At 38.7% G+C, this 18,042-nt stretch overlaps 1 protein-coding gene across 1 annotated transcript in view; it reads left to right on the forward strand.

Moving 5' to 3' along the window:
• PATJ (PATJ crumbs cell polarity complex component) overlaps positions 1-18,042 on the forward strand; it is a gene marked incomplete in the record, with an annotated part of 2,990,875 nt that overhangs the window by 284,855 nt on the left and 2,687,978 nt on the right. Inside the window, 1 exon segment of the mRNA XM_044085542.1 lies at positions 14,503-14,712. Coding sequence (XP_043941477.1) covers positions 14,503-14,712 — 210 coding nt within the window.

Consider the following 18,042-nt stretch of genomic DNA (forward strand, 5'->3'; position numbering starts at 1 on the left):
AACATAAGGAATACTGTGGCATTGATTGACAGTGTAATTTGAAACAAGAACAGTTAAGTTTCTTTTGTGCTTGAACAATATAGTAGTGATGAAGCAACTTTATGGTGCATAATTAAGCATAAAGTATAAAGATCTACTTTTTATTGTATCCTTCTCTCTAAGTACTGTAAATAGTGTGTATAATTTGTATAAGGTGCTAGTACTTCTGATGCATAACAACTTGTATGTTTATGCATTCTGTAGCTGGAAAGATGTCTTGGATTTTAGAATTAGTCTTGAGTTATTCACTGATAGTTTACTTCATTTTTCAATTCCTTATAAAGCCAATTTTATAAAAATATATCCTAACCATCCTCTGCACTAACTACTTCCCATATTTACCTCCTGTTCAACCTCCAATAATTTCTTTTTTGGATATTTTAAACCCTGCTCAATCTCTTGAAACATCCTCATCTATTTTACTACCTCACCTAGTCACACAAGCTACTGTCATCTGATATCTCCTCACTGCCATGGCCCCAACGCACAAAACTATTTTCACATGCATGTTACTCTTAACTACAGCAATAGCCTCTCTGACCATACCTTATTCTCTCACCTTCTTTGAAAATCTTACTCTACTTGAACAAAACCATAATTTCCAACAAACTTTACCATCGTCTTTCATCTACACCCTTAACCACAGTAACATAACCTGTACCTCTAACTATATACTACCAAAATATCACAGAGCAACCCATGTGACTTACTTCACTATCAAAAAGAATTTTAATAATTCCCACAAAATCTTTAAATTCCTACACTTTCCCCAGCGTCACCTCCTCCTAGACGGGGATATTCATCCAAACTCTAGCCCCAACAATGACAATAGGAATAACCTTGTTAATGTAACTTTACCTAAGCTTTCTACATTAGCTAAAGCACCTAACTCCCTCCTGATAGCTCACCTTAATATTAGAAGTATTAACAATAAAATTTCCCACCTGCATGCACTCCTGGATTTTCACTCATTTGATATTCTATGTCTTAAAGAAACCTGGCTAAAACCTTCTACTCTCGACCAGGAAATTACCCCCCCCAGGCTATAATATCCTTAGATGTGACCGCAAAATCAAAAAAGGTGGAGGTATAGCCATTATCTATAAATCTAATCTCCAAGTTTCCCTCTTAATGAGCTTCCATCATTAGACACCAAATCTGAAATGCTGTCTACCAAATTCCAAATCAACAACTCCAAATCTATCTACCTAATTTGTATGTATCTTCCCCCTGGTAACAATACTAATACTCTTGAAAACTTAATTGCCTCTCTATCCAACTACCCCAGGAGACCATTGTACTGGGTGACTTCAACATAGACTGGTTCACCAACAGTTCCCAGAACCCTACTAACCACTTAAATCGCTGTGGATTCTCTCAATTAATAACCACTCCTACTAGAATCCACAAACCTAACAGGAAAGAATCTACTCTTGACTGGATCCTTATTAATAACCACCCTAGCAATTATACTCCAGGAACCCTTCTCAGCAATATCAATGACCATATGCTTACTTACATTATTAGACAAAACTTCATATCCCAACTACTCATAATCTCAAAACATCCCGCTAAAAAAAGTTCTTTAATCCAGATAGTTTCCTGAACAAATTGCAAGGATGTGACTGGTCACCGCTGACCCATCTTGAACTTGATGAGGCTGTGACCTACTTCAACATTAACTTTCTTCAAATCCTAGACTACCACTCACCTTATCGCTCTACTAGAATAAGAACCAAATCTGCCCCATGGCTAACAAAACAAATTAAGCAAAAGATGCTCCTTAGAAACAAAATATGGGCTAAATGGAGAGCTACCAAATGTCCATCTGATCACCTCCTCTTTAAACAGTTAAGAAATGCCACCAAGAAGGATACTCTTGGAGACAAAAAAAGACTTCTACCTTCACCTCCAACAAACCACTCGACAAACTCCACAAAAATTTTGGTCAGGGATAAACAAACTTCTTCAGCCAGGACACTCTACTACTCCTGCCCCATAAGGTTTCAACCATAATAATGCCAACCTGATCCCTGATGCCTTTAATAACTACTTTACAGAAGCCATTCAATCCCTAGCCAATTCCTTACCTCCAACTACTGCTTCCCCACCAAATACCTCCAAGACTTCATCTCCTACCTTTCGTATACAACCTGTTCCTACATCTCTTATCTATAAGCTACTTAAAAAACTGAAACCTTGCACTCTGTCTCCCATCTGAATACCTACAAATTGCCGCAAAAGCTATAGACTACCCCATATCTATCCTTATTAACAGAACTATCTCTGAAGGCAAAATCCCTACCATATGGAAAATATCCCACATCATCCCTCTACATAAAGGTGGATCTTCTATTGATCTTTCTAACTTTCAACCTATTGCCTTACTCTCCCCATTAGCTAAGATAATGGAAAAATGTATTCACAAACAACTACTCAACCACCTACTACAAAATAACCAACTAGCCAACTGCCAACATGGCTTCAGACCATTCCACAGCACAACGACTGCCCTTCTATCCTTCACTGACTCTATAAATAAAAATTGTAACTGTTAAATAAAATCAAGAATTCAATACACAGGAGGTTCAGATTCAAAAGTTTACTAGTGTACACCAGGAGGCAAAAAATGTACAAGTACAGAATTTTGTCTAACATGAAACAAGAAGCACACAATTTTATATAGGTTTAACATTCAAGTTGTGCCCACCTTACTGACGTGGTATGTCACAGGGCATCTACATCACTTTAGCTTACAGTCCTCTATTCATAAAAACTGCTGATGCTGTATATTTTAAAAAAGTTTTCCTCTGGTAATAATACGGCCTTGCAATCCACCTGGTCAGACATAATGTCTTTCTGTAAAGTTACTTCTTCAAGGTTTCATATCAGTTCGAATACAATAGCAGATTCAGTCTTTTAATACACATCTTTGTTCTCTGTTACGCGTGCTGTCTCAGTAACACATATACAAGGCCAAATCATCCCAGCAGGAAAGAGCAGAAGATTTCATTATTTCACGCATTTAATTTCCTGACCCAGCAGATAATCACTTGTGAAAAGCATAAACATTAAAACTTGCTAAGCTAGCATCTGCTGGGGTCGAAGGTCAGCTTGCTTCAAGCCACACTGCAGTTTCAAAACTATTTTACATTTAAACATGAATTAATCCTCTCTACTATATGAGTAATAGAATAAAATGCATTATATACTACTTTGCTTTTAAACTAGCATTTCTCATATATTCAGATACACATTTTTCTTACATTTCCCCCCCCTATTAATACTTTTTATTCTATTTTGAAGTATGCATAGTGTCATTTCATCTCCCAACTTCTTCCACTTAGGATTTTCAGCTAGGTGAGTCATTCAATCTATACTTCAGAAAAAATGTCATCTGAGATCAATTTTTCAATCTCAATATCTTGGTACAAAGTTTCAGTAACAGATACATCAATAAAATCTTTGATTAATCTTTTCATGCAGGGAATTCCACAGCAAACACATGCTCCTATTAGGAGTATACCCACACAAATGTCATTCAGAATATTCATTAGGATGGAACCCTCCCCCCCAAATAGATTCTGGAAAAAGTCCGTCAGTGGGTTTGGGCCTGGTTCAGTCATGGCTGATACTTGCTGAATTACCTCTAGGTGGTTATTAATTTCATGCCTGTTATCTGGTATATACGCACAGCATTCTTCTTTGATAAGCATGCACGTACCACCTCTCGCCGCTAGGGTGAAGTCAAGAGCCATTCGATTTTGTAGCACAACAGTTCTCATTGCATTCAGTTCATCAGTCACCAGTTCTAGGGCAGAAAAAGTTGCATTACTCATTACTTCGAGAAGTTTCGACAACTTCCTCAGCTCCCAGATCGATTTGACTGCTCCGTAGGCTGGGAATATTCCTGCCTAGGATGTAACACTGTCACTCAAGTCCATATGAGTTAATTTGCTTTTGTCTTTCATGGCATTATGATCTTTCCAGCCAGCTTCGATCTTTCCGACTGGATTCACAGGTTTTTCAACTGGACCTTCGGGTTTTCGAGCTGCTTCTCTCAAGTTTCGTATCTTACCCAAAGGTAATTCTGCAGTATGTCTTATTGCCGGAACCAAATAACCCAAAAAACGACTGCCGGACCAATTCTCAGGTAACCATTTATGTGCCTTTTTCCCACAAATAAAATAACAGTTTTCTACTTTAGTGCTAATACGCATCAGCCCTGCATGAAACATTTTCTGATCTATAACTGACAATTGTTTAAACAAAACTGGATTCTTGCGAATGTCATTCATGGTTGTTTTCAATGAGTTCAAATATGAGTCATAATTAGTATTGCAAAAAGTATTGCCATTACTATTCTTAATATAACATCGGTAAGATATGGTTATATTACAAATGCTCCAGCCCACCTGGAGGGTATCATTTTTATAAAAACATTCAATTCCTTTTTGTGTGACAGGTAAAAATAAAGCTATTTTGTCCTGTGATCTCACAGTTCCTGTATCGAAGAGTAAATTCTCCCAAGTCTCATTTATCCCCAAAGGGACAGCGGACATTATCAGTCCTCCATATGCTGTTGGTATAGCTGTACAAACCCAGCAATTTGAAATGTTCATAGTCTCTGCATATACACGTTTCATGGCTAGGTATGTGTTAAAATTTGGATGCCAGTCTATAGACGTTTCGTCACGCCTTCCCACTTTCACTTGTGTGGTTGTGTGTAGGATAAACCACAACAAGAGGAAAATTGTCACAATTACAGTCAATAAATGTACACTCAACAAAATGATTATGCAACATCCCTGGGGTTGATCTAAATTTCTGTTCGCTTTGTTTTTGGCCATCTCGGTCTGGTTGTGTATCAGTCACAAAGTTCTTATCAAGTTGAAAGTTCTTTACCGGTTTGCAGTGTGTAAAATGAATCCAGGACGTCCTTTCGGCCACTCTGACTGCAGTAGGCGTTGCCAACAGAACCTGGTACGGTCCTTCCCATTTTGGACTTGCCCAATTCTTCCTTTTCATCACTTTCAGCCACACAAACGTCCCTGGGCCAAGACTGCTTCCACCGGTCTGGTCTGTTCCTTATCTGAAAAAGAGTTAAACTGCAAAACAGATTTATTTGTTAACAGTTTCCTCATATAACTAGCTAATGAACTGTCAGCCTCTTGCTCTGCAGGCATGAGAGCTTTCCACTGAGGCACATAATATGCTCTCCCAAAAACCATTTTAAAGGGAGTCAAACCCTTTACATTTGGAACCGTTCTCATACTCAGCAGTGCCAAAGGCAGACAGTGTATCCAATTCTTTTGGGTTTCCTCAACTAGCTTCCTAAGCTTATTTTTGAGGGTACCATTGTACCTTTCCACCAGTCCTGCTGACTGTGGGTGGTAGGCACAATGGTTCTTTAAGGAGATGCCAAAAAATCTCCCAAGTTGGCTTACGAAATGAGTGCCGTTGTCACTATAAATCCTTTCCGGAATGCCAAATCTAGGGATTACTTATTTTATCAGGGCTTTCGCCACTGTTGCTGCATCCGGGTTTTTGGTTGGAAAAGCTTCTACCCATTTGGAAAACATGTCTACAATAACTAAACTTTTTCCCTTCACACTTATTCAATTCTATGAAATCCATACAAATAGTATGGAACGGATATGGTGGTATAGGAAAACTTCCTTGCTTGGTTTTAAATGCCCCTTGTGCATGGTGCTTGTTACAAGTATGACAAGCTGCACAAAATTTTTGTGTGTAATTTGTGAATCCATGTTTGGAATATTCGGTTTACTAACTGTACCATCCCCCCTTTTGAGACATGGCATTGCCCGTGGCTCAACAAAGCTGCATATCTAAATAAATTAGACGGCAATATCGTTTTTCTCTTTGGAAATGTACAGTCCTTTCTCACGAATTGCACCTCGTTTTACCCATTTTTGTTTTTCTGCTTTTGTAGTAAGCGTCTGCATTGTTTTTAACATATCTAAATCCAAAATCTCAGAGGGTTGTAATTCCTCATTCAAAAGTAAAATTTCTGAGTCTGAGGCTGCTTGCTTTGCAGCTGCATCAGCTCGTGCATTGCCTTTTGAAATCTTATCCTGTTGTTTCGTATGAGCTACACATTTACAAATAGCTACTTTGGTAGGTAACTGAATAGATTCTAATAACTCCAAAATAAATTGCGCTGATTAATAGGTTTTCCACTAGATGTTATCATTCCTCTATTTTTCCATTGTTGCGCAAATACATGTACTGTAGAAAAAGCATACTGACTATCAGTATATATGTTTACACACTTGTTTTTTGCTAAAGTACATGCCCTCGTCAAAGCTATCAATTCTGCTGCTTGTGCAGATAAGTTATGTGGTAAGGATTGGGCTTCTAGAATTTCAGTGTCTGTAACTACTGCATACCCCACCAGATTCTTTCCTGTAGGACCCCTTCTGCATCAGCCGTCCACGTAATATGTCACCTCGGCGTTATCCAAGGGCATATCTGTGAGATCTTGTCTAGGTAAAGCTAATTGTTCAATTTCCTGCAGGCAGCTGTGTGGTGTGCCATCCGCAGGAGTTGGAAGTAATGTTGATGGATTTAATGTCGTACATCATTCAATTGTCATATGAGGTTGGCTCAGCAGTATAGTCATACATGAAAGATGTCTAGCAGGAGAAAGGTACGCCACTTTTTCTTGCAGTAAAATTATTGCAACTGCATGAGGCACTCTCAAAGTGAGGGGGGTGGAATAACACCACTGAGGCCGAAGCCTGTACTGCCATTGCAGCTGCAACTACTGCTTGTACACAGTGAGGCAAAGATCGCACCACTGGATCTAACTGTGATGAATAATAGGCTATGGGGCGTTGCTTATCCCCATGTTGTTGCATCAATACTGATGTCATATATCCTTGCTTGCAATCTACGGTCTGAAAGAACAGTTTGTGATAATACGGAAGTCCTAAAACTAATGAAGAAGCTATCAACTGCTTCAACCTGCAGAAAGCCGTTTCTGCTTCGGGTGTCCATTGTAAAATATCTTGTGCTGCCATTGGTGTCTTATATATCAAGTCAGTCAGTGGAGCAGATTCCAAAGCATAATTTGGTAACCAGCTCCGACAGAAATTAGTTGTACCCAAGAAAGACATCATTTCCTTCTTGGTTGCTGGTTTGGGTGCTTGCAAAATCGCTGTTTTTCTTTCCTCTTCTAATATTCTACCTTCATTGGATATTACATATCCCAAGTATCTAACTTGTTTTTTCCAAAGTTGTAACTTACTTTTGTTTACTTTGTGTCCTTGTGTTGCTAAACATTTTAATAACGCTATAGTATCCTCCCTGCATTGTTGCTGGGTAGGGGCTGCTAGCAAGATGTCATCTACATAAAGTAGAATTTGACTACCTCCCAGTGGGGTAAACCCTGCCAGGTTGCTAGCCATTTCTTGTGCAAATATTGTTGGGCTCTCACAATATCCCTGTGGTAGTCGAGTATATGTATACCTTTTACCCTGAAATGTAAATGCAAACCGATATTGACTATCAGGATGTATAGGTATCGAGAAGAAAGCATTGCTGATATCTACCACAGAGAAATACTTCTGTTGCGGTTTTAAATCATTTAACAAAGTATGTGGGTCTGGCACCGTAGGTGCTCTAGGTATTACTGCATTATTTACAGCTTGTAAATCTTGTACCATCCATCATTCCCCTTTTGCTTTTTTTAACAGGAAATAGGGGTGTATTACATGGTGAATCAGGAGATTCTACCAGTACTCCTTCTTTGAGTAATGCTGCTGTTATAGGCTTAATTCCTATTTCTGCATCCTTTCTCAAAGGGTGTTGTCTTTTCTGTGGTCTAAAAGCTGACTTTGGGGTAATTGTAACTGGTCCTGCTGTTCGAATAAGTCCTACATCTGACTTGCCTGTTGACCAAAGAGTTGTTGGAATTTCACATAAGGCCTTTTCTTCTTCTTCTAATAAAAATGCTAATCAGCTGTCCTCGCTAGATTGCAAGTGTACAGCTGGATGTGTCTGTGTTAACCAGTTCAGTTTTTGTTTTTGTAGCCCTTGTTCTGATAGTCCTAAATCAGTCTGTTTCTCCCATCTTGTTACTTTTTCTCCTAAGTCTGCCCATTTTACACTTTTGTTCTTTGTCAAGCTGACGTGGTAGTCGATTTGATGTATATAATGCAAGGAATTCTTGAGGTAATGAACAACTACACTGTTCCCCTCAGTATCCAAGTACAAAGTACGCAATACTAGTCTAGTTGCACGATTTCTGAACAATTCTTGCTCATACTCTCTGTCAGGTCCTGGTGTAGTACAGTAGTATAGAGTACAGTGTAACAAATGCTGTCGATCAGTGTCAAGGGAGAGGGCTTTACTGATGGCTACGTTCATCAGTTCCTCGGTTACTGCCCCTGGACCAGTCATGACTTGATCCTGGCTGTACCAGTAAAAAGTTTCACCCTCCGATCGCACTACAAAGGTATCCATTTGTCTCTGTGCCTCCATACCTTGTACAGTTGGAACTACTGCTATGCCAAATATCTGCATAAGGTCCCTGCCCAATAGGTTTACTGGACACTTTGCAGAAACAACAATTTTACTTCTCTGGGTCATACTTGAAACAGGGTCAGTTATTGCTATATCATGGGAAAGTGGTTCCCTGTATAGCTGTCCGTTTGCTGCTTTCACTAGTATATAATCAGGTGATTCGGAATGTTCTGGTAACTTGGAGGGGTGTATCAAAGTCCGTGACGCTCCTGAGTCACACAGGAATTTGACTTCCCTTCCCTCCACCAGAAGTGTAACTTCCGGTTTCGTATCTGCTAAGTAGAGCTCTAAGCTCAATAATGCTAAGTCCAAAATTTCACTTACTTCATCCTCCATATCTCCTTGCACTTCCTCTACTCCTATCACATTTGCATTTGTTTTCTGTTTATTAACTTTTCCTGATGATTTCTGACTTTCACATGATGTATCTTCACTATCATATAGTCAGTCCTCATCTCCCTTATCTTCTGTGATTACCTTTTTGTTTTGCTTACAATCCCTTGCTAGATGTCCCTTTTTCCCGCACTTGAAGCATTCACCTCTCTTTTTCCTCTCTTCAAAATCTTCTGATCATTTGTCAGACTGTTTGTTTCCCTGGGCATTCTTCTTGCCCTTTTTACCTGACTGTAACACAAATACTTCAGCTCTGTCTTCAGCAGTGAAGACTTGCGCCTTCTTTTTCTTTTTACTATTAAAATGTCTTTCAGCATGTCTAGCGTATTCAAGTAAGGTTGTAGCCTCCCTGTTCGATGGTCTATCATATGCTTTGTAATGAAGCTACTAATAGGTGCGATGCAACCTTTCAAAAATGCAGTTTTCAATTGTTGTTCATACGGGGAATCATTTGTTTGGTTCTCAGGAACCAACATACCGCTATGATTATTAAAACATTGTAATAATCTAGCATAGTACCCATCTATTGTCTCATTTTCCTGTTGTATGCATTGATTAATGCAAGTCCAGTCTGCTCTAGGTTTCCATTTCTCAGAGATTCGGTCTGTTAGACCTTTCACTCTGTTGTCTAACTCTGCGTCACTATGTGGGAGTGGTTTAAGCTCTGCATTACAAGGATTTCAGGTGCCACAAATCATGTGCCAATCTGGACCTATAATTTGTTTAAATAAGTTAATCCCTTGCTAGATGTCCCTTTTTCCCGCACTTGAAGCATTCACCTCTCTTTTTCCTCTCTTCAAAATCTTCTGATCATTTGTCAGACTGTTTGTTTCCCTGGGCATTCTTCTTGCCCTTTTTACCTGACTGTAACACAAATACTTCAGCTCTGTCTTCAGCAGTGAAGACTTGCGCCTTCTTTTTCTTTTTACTATTAAAATGTCTTTCAGCATGTCTAGCGTATTCAAGTAAGGTTGTAGCCTCCCTGTTCGATGGTCTATCATATGCTTTGTAATGAAGCTACTAATAGGTGCGATGCAACCTTTCAAAAATGCAGTTTTCAATTGTTGTTCATACGGGGAATCATTTGTTTGGTTCTCAGGAACCAACATACCGCTATGATTATTAAAACATTCTAATAAACTAGCATAGTACCCATCTATTGTCTCATTTTCCTGTTGTATGCATTGATTAATGCAAGTCCAGTCTGCTCTAGGTTTCCATTTCTCAGAGATTCGGTCTGTTAGACCTTTCACTCTGTTGTCTAACTCTGCGTCACTATGTGGGAGTGGTTTAAGCTCTGCATTACAAGGATTTCAGGTGCCACAAATCATGTGCCAATCTGGACCTATAATTTGTCTTGCTACTTTTTCCCCATTCAAGTGGTAACTCAATCTCATGCCTTGTAAATCTTCTAAAAATTTCGTAAAATTAACTTTCGGATGGGGGATTCCCTCAGTAGCTTTCCGGATATCTTCCGGTGTCCATGGTCTATATACTAAGAGTGTTGGATTTTGCCCTTCCTGTCCTGCCTGAGGATTTGGAACTTCTATAAGTGGGCATATTTCTTCCTCACTCTCATCCTGTAGGTTTCTCTCTATTTGATATGAGTCTGTGTCCCTATGTGTTTTACGTGTTCGGGACCTAGTTTCAATAGGATCTCTAACAAATAGTTGTGGTCTTGCTGAAACTTCAGGATAACGCGGAGGCGGACCAGCCTGTCCACTCGCTTCATATCCTGAAAAGGGTAAGGGAGGGGGCAAGGGAGGAGGAGGAGCTGTCGCTATTACCAAGTTATTATCTTCTTTGTCTAAAAACAATGTTTTTGAATTTTTCAGTTTCTGTTCTCTACGATTTGCTTCCTCAATCCACCTGTGTGCCTGAGGAATGCCTAATTGGCGTTGCTTTTTTGCCTGATCTCCCGCATCCGATTTAAGCTGTTTAAGGAGTTTCACTAGTGAAGTTTTATCTAGTTTACCATCAAATTCATATTTGTTAACCCATTTCGTATAATACCTAACGTTAGCGGAACGTTGTGATTGCATGTATTTTGCGTCTTCGGTTAGGGGCGGATCTCGCGATGTTTTAGTGCACTGATTTCCCATGGCAAAGAAAATGTTACATAACCCTTTTTTTATCACGTGATATCAAATTCTCAGTTCCTGTTCACAGTTTATCTAGAATAACTGCCTACCTTATTCTGATACCCTGATCTGTGACCAAATATACAGTACTTTCTTTTGTCCCTGATCTGCAAAACAAATCTTGACAACAATATACTGTAACCTAGTCCCTGATCTAAAACAGAAAAAAGGCAAATTCTTCCTACCTGAGCCTCCGGTATTGAATCGTCCAATATCCGCTCTTCGGCCACAGATCAGAAAGTGGCCAGCCTCTTTAAACGACAATTCAGTCGGAGGTCTTTTCACCCAAGAAGAACCATTTCAGTAACTTCTCCTGCGCAGTATTCGACCACCGGTAGACTCTGATCTGCAGCTGTCCGAGGGAATTTTGGCTAAGAAGGACCAAACTTTTAAATAAAATCAAGAATTCAATACACAGGAGGTTCAGATTCAAAAGTTTACTAGTGTACACCAGGAGGCAAAAACGTACAAGTACAGAATTTTGTCTAACATGAAACAGGAAGCACACAATTTTATATAGGTTTAACATTCAAGTTGTGCCCACCTTACTGACGTGGTATGTCACAGGGCATCTACATCACTTTAGCTTACAGTCCTCTATTCATAAAAACTGCTGATGCTGTATATTTTAAAAAAGTTTTCCTCTGGTAACAATACGGCCTTGCTATCCACCTGGTCAGACATAATGTCTTTCTGTAAAGTTACTTCTTCAAGGTTTCATATCAGTTCGAATACAATAGCAGATTTAGTCTTTTAATACACATCTTTGTTCTCTGTTACACTTTCCTACCAGCTGCATGCTATCGCAGTAACACATATACAAGGCCAAATCATCCCAGCAGGAAAGAGCAGAAGATTTCATTATTTCACACATTTAATTTCCTGACCCAGCAGATAATCACTTGTGAAAAGCATAAACATTAAAACTTGCTAAGCTAGCATCTGCCGGGGTCGAAGGTCAGCTTGCTTCAAGCCACACTGCAGTTTCAAAACTATTTTACATTTAAACATGAATTAATCCTCTCTACTATATGATTAATAGAATAAAATGCATTATATACTACTTTGCCTTTAAAGTAGCATTTCTCATATATTCAAATACACATTTTTCTAACAGTAACAATAACTCCTTTTCCTCTGCACTATTTATTGACCTGTCAAAAGCCTTTGATATGGTTAACCATAACTTACTTCTAGACAAACTAAAGTACCATTCTCTGGATCCACAAGCATTACAATGGTTTAAGTGTTATCTTCAAAACAGACAGCAAGCAGTACTTTGGGATAACAATCTGTCTTCATTGCTTCCAGTAAATATTGGAGTCCCACAAGGCTCTGTCTTAGGCCCCCTTCTTTTTTCCTCATTTGTTAACGGCCTCCACATAAACATACCTCAAGCCACCTGCATTCAATATGCAGATGACTCATCCTTAATCTGTACTGCTAAGATCATAGCCTCCCTCCATTCCCTCACCCAAACTCTTTTCCAAAATGTTGAAAACTGGTTTATGCAACATTGCCTCCTCCTTAATCCCAAAAAAACAAAACTACTGCTTTTTACTCCAACTCATAAATCACCCACTCCATTCTTCTCTATAACCTCTAACAATGCTACCAACATAAGCCCAGATACTACCACCCGCCTACTAGGTGTTACAATTGATAATCTTCTTAACTATGATGACCATATTAACTCCACCATAAAGTCTGTTAACAAAAAACTTGTTACTCTCTATAGAATTAAACCCTTCCTTTCTCCCTCAGCCAGGAAAACTATTGCCCAGACCCACCTTATTTCTACCCTTTTTTATGCCTCTGCTATATGTACTAACCTATCAAAAAACATCTCCAAACTTTCTGCCTGTTATAATAGCATAGCTAGATTCATCACATGCTCTCCCTTTAAAGCTCACCACTGCCTTAACCTCAAACAACTAGGATGGCTAGAATTGCAGAACCATATACTCTATCAACAGTTACTTATCACTCAAAAGATCCAATACCACCCCAGTAATACCCCTATCCTCACTCATCTGATTTCACCATATAAAAGTCTAGCTACACTACGTTCTGCTAATAAACTCCTGGTCTCCTCGATTAAATCTAACAACAAAGCTGGTGACTCACTTTTCTCAAACACTACAGGTAAAAACTGGAATCGGCTCCCTCCTGAACTATCTACCCTAGCTTCTACTTCTCTTTTCAAAAAACATATTAAAGAACATCTTAAAACTCAGTGGCTTTGCCCTTGCGCTAACCCAGACTGAAATCTTTTCCCCCTCCTGCTCATACCCCTTTCCCCACTCCCCTAACCTAGGCCTCCAAATCTAGTTACTTCTCTTTTTTTTTTCATAGTAAGAGGATAAAATATAAGGACTTTACTCTGTTTTGCTCATACCCAATTTGTGTTTAGTATACTTGTTTTTTTTTATTTAGTTTAACTTTTAGCATAATGTCTATAGTCTATATTTGTAATACTATATTTTTTTCTTTTATCCAATGCTACCTCTGTACTGTTATTATACATGTCTTTGTTATATATTGTTAACTTTGTTACTGTTCATGCTTGGAGCGTTTCTCCCTGGGCTTCTACTGAAAATGGACATATATCCAGTTGGACTAGCCCGGTCAACAAATGTAAAATAAATAAACTAAATAAATATATGGATACTTCTCTTACCATACAGAATGCATTAGTGTTCAGCAGCTTGCATTCAGGTCCATCCATGCACAGAGTGAATACTTGAGTTTCTATGATAAACAGGTACAGTTACACTTATAAAGTTTTATTTAATCTACGTAGAGCTAGTATTTGCTTTAGTGTGTTTTGGTATGTAAAATTTGTGCAGTACAAGATATACTTTTAAATTCTGCTATGGCATGCACTTTAATGTCTTAGAGTGAAGAGTCAGCATGTTTTCTCCTTTGGTAATCCCAAGTCCTGGGTCAGAACTGCACATGCGCTTGTGTGTGTGTGGGTGGGTATGTCTCTCTCTCTCTCTCTCTATATATATATATATATATATATATATATATATATATATATATATATATATATATATATATATATATGTATATGTATATGTATGTAGAGAGAGAGAGACTTTTTACAGTGACAGTTCTTTTCCCAGTGGCCATCACATGAACCAACTGGGAAAGTGACATTAGCCCACAAAACCTTAGATGTTGGAAAGAGTAAGGTTTATAACAGGACATATAATTGATGACCATCTGTTCTTCGAAAAGCAGCCATATAGTTTTCTTCTGTACACTGCAGTCATTATTGGAAGACTGTACGTATCATATATAAAAAATGTATTTAAGGTTTCTTTTCAAATTTTTGCCATTTTAATTAGTGAGTGGTTTCTTGCTATCTCTGCAGGATCCCTTGGAACCATCACGAACTGTGATAGTGATTCGATCTCTAGTTCTAGGAGGTGTAGCGGACAATAATAGAGGTTTGCTACCTGGTGATCGACTTGTCTTTGTTAATGAAAAGTACCTGGACAACATTCCCTTAGATGCTGCTGTGGAAATCCTGAAATCTGTTCCAGCTGGTAAAGTGCACCTGGGAATCTGCAAACCTCTTGTGGTATGGATAATAATATGATTGCATACTATATGTAGATAGCTATTCACTTTTTTGTCTTTTTTTTCTATTATTGTTAAACTTTAGTAATAGCCATGTGTTTTTAGAAGCAATACTGTACTCTGGTTTTAATCCTTATTAAGTTCCCACTTTTTATAATGTGAATTTACTCAAGTGTTCTTGTTTTTTCTTATAATTCTAAACTTATTTGTCCTTTTTAGACTTGTAACATGTTAAAGCTCTTTCCATTAAATAAAAATATTAAAAGAGATAGAGGAAAGGGAAAGGAAGAGTTTATTTTTGCATTTTGTTATTGCAGTAGTGGTTGGGCACGATACCTAAATTGTGTTTTGCTTTTAAAAAAAAAAATGTCTTGGGTCAGAATTGGATATGTGTACCCACATGCATGCCAGCACACAAATGTCTGCCATGTTGCTGTCTTCCTTCTTGATAGATAAAACAAGTCGTCTTTGTGCTGATTATTCCTAATTCATAAGGTTTAGGCTGTCGAAGACTTGAGCGACTGGGGACAGATGCACTTTTCATTGGTATTTTTGTAATGTGATAGGAGCAGAACTACTCTTGAAAAAGAAAGATTCTTTATCATATTGATAGTGTAGCACAAAAAGACCATTGTTCCCCAGGTGACTCAGGTTTGACTAACTCCTTGGGTGCTGGAGGAACCAGCCAGGAAGGAGTAGTAATGAGTTGCTAATCCTCGTCGATTTTGTTGAAGAGGGATATTAGTTTTTTGCCTCTGTGGGAGCAACTGGATGGGTAGGCCCAGATCTACATTTCTTTGCACAGAGACTTGGGAGCATTTGTGCAGTTCAGCCAAGCAGCATAGTTATGTTGTAGCATGCTTGTGCACTAGGTCTAGTGTAGAAAGCAATTTATTTGGTTGCTGGCCAACAGGGAGAAGTACTGCAGGAACATTTGAAAAATCAAAACTTTCCTAGCTCTTGCTTCTCCCTTCTCTGTATCTTACAGCGGAGATGGCATTAAAACAGTTGTGCCTTGCATTAAAAAAGTCTTGCCCGTTATAGAGGGTGACAGGGTCCAAACATCCAAAAGTAGAATAAAATTATGTTGTATAGTGCCAAATAGTTGATCTCCGTGAAGTCTTAATTAAAATCTAGTTTAGGTACCAGTTCAAGAACGTTTCTTTGGCTTATAAGATAATGCTTTTTATGAATTGTATCCCACAGCAATTACAGTAGGAAGAGTATAACATGTATTATATCTGATGAAAAACCAAAAGCAGTGATCAAGGTGTAGCTGTCTAATTTTACACTTGGGGCTGTTCTTCCTGTCTGGCAATTCTCCTGAAAATGCTCTTTTCCTTGGACTTGAGGGACAAAGGAAAAAATGTTTTTTTTTTTTACTTTTAAACTGTAATAAACTGCTTACTATATTTGTAGTATGCTGATGCTTCAGTTTTTCCACACATACAGAGCACTGGAGTCTTCAGTTTCAGAAAAAGGTCTTTTCTACATTTCAGTTGCAGCAACTTCCTGCTCCTTCTGTAGCAGACAACTGCTGTGCCTCGTACCAAACATGGAACACTAAAACACATACAGTAGCTGCAGTGCTTCATTTCTGACCAGAAATGCAATGCAGGCTTTTTGTTGGTGTGCACTGAAGAATGACCAGGATCTGCCGATCACTCCCCCACAAACACTGTGAGCCCAGGGTTGCTGTCCCTTCTTCCCACCTTAGCTACTTTTTAGAAAGTAGTACAGAGGTCAAGCAACATTTAGACAGTGCACAGTTGTTTGAAGTAACACATTGTTTTCTACAAGTAAAATCATCCTTCCTTTGATGTGCAGTGAACTCAGAGCTGATTTTGTAAAAGGGGCATAGGAGGTGAAAACCTCTACATGGGAAGTTTAGAAAACAGAAATTTGAATTCTGCTTTATTAAATTCAGAAGTGAATTTTCTGAAGTGGTCTGATCCGAGAATGCTTTATGAAGTGATCCTTGGGTAGCACAGTGGCCCAAATTGTTTAGAGCACCAGGATAAAAGGCTTTGATCCTTCTCTGTAGCATTTGTGTGTCATGTTTGTGTTTATTCCCAGTGTCTACCTGCGTTATTGAGAATGTCCAGCTTCCTCCCACCTTCCAAAAACATGTTGGTTGAATGTTTATTCTGAAGTGTACATAAATATTACATCTTGGTATGGGAGATAACAAAGATCTAGGCCTGTAGTTCTGTTTATGTCATATTCTGCCTTTGTCATGTACAGGTGTTCCTTTGTCTCCTTCAGCAATAATGGAAACATTAAATATATTTAATAGAGAAATTGTTAAAGAACTCCATACTTAAATTTCTCTGACACCAGATGTACTTGGTATTTGACAGCTAATAAAGCTTACCAGAAAGGTCATTATAAAGTTTAGTTTCATTGATAACACCTAGAGTAAGTTCAGAGTGGCTCAAACAGTCATCTGTCGTGGGAGAGGTGGAAATCTCAAGCATGAATATATTGGCCAGCTATGCAGGTTTGCTGGCCATTTCCTCCCCTTATATTAAATTGATGTCTGTTAAGTTACCTTTCTCCACAGCAACTTTGAACTTGACTTAACATTTGTTTTATGCCAGTAATACCAATAATTGTCCTTTAAAAGTTTTATTTTTGTATACTATTCTTGAGTTACGCTACTGCTTATACTCACAGGTAGCCCTTATGTGCATGTATCTAACCCAGCATTTTTTGATGTCCTTCCATATCATTGTTGCAATATTCTTTACAAAAGGGATCCCATGCCAAGGGGTAGCCCCAGTTCCCAGCCAGTATACCAAAGACTTAGATTTTATAGGTGTCGTACGTCATACTTATGCTCCATGCTCAAGGCATAGGGCATAAAGGTGATGTCGGGCGTACATACCTCAGAACTTCTTTGGCAGCAGTCCAAACACTATCATTGAACATCGGTCGGAAATCTTTTTCTTCTGTGCTCCCTTTTCCGGAAGTTTTTACATTTCTCAGTTTCTTCCTTGCATTCTCAGTTCTCTATTTTGCCCTTTGTCACCTTTCTTTCTCAAGGGTATTCACCAAATGCCTTACTCCTGTGATTGCCTTTTGCAGGATGAGAGGAGTTCACATCTTTCCTTATCTGGACAGCCTGCTCATTCAGGCTTCATCCACTGAGGTCTTGCTTCAGCATCTCCAGTTTACAGTTTGTCTCTTAAAGTGCCTGGAGTTTACCATAAACTTTCAGAAGTCAGTCCTGGTTCCTTCTCAGGATCATGTGTTTCTCGGTTGCAGGACCCAGACCATTTCTGTGCTGACATCCCCTCCTCCACCCAAGGCTCTCTCTAATCACCTTTTT

The sequence above is a fragment of the Protopterus annectens genome, chromosome 10.part0 (assembly GCF_019279795.1).
Source record: "Protopterus annectens isolate FY-2018-M chromosome 10.part0, PAN1.0, whole genome shotgun sequence".
Taxonomy (NCBI): Eukaryota; Metazoa; Chordata; order Ceratodontiformes; family Protopteridae; genus Protopterus; species Protopterus annectens.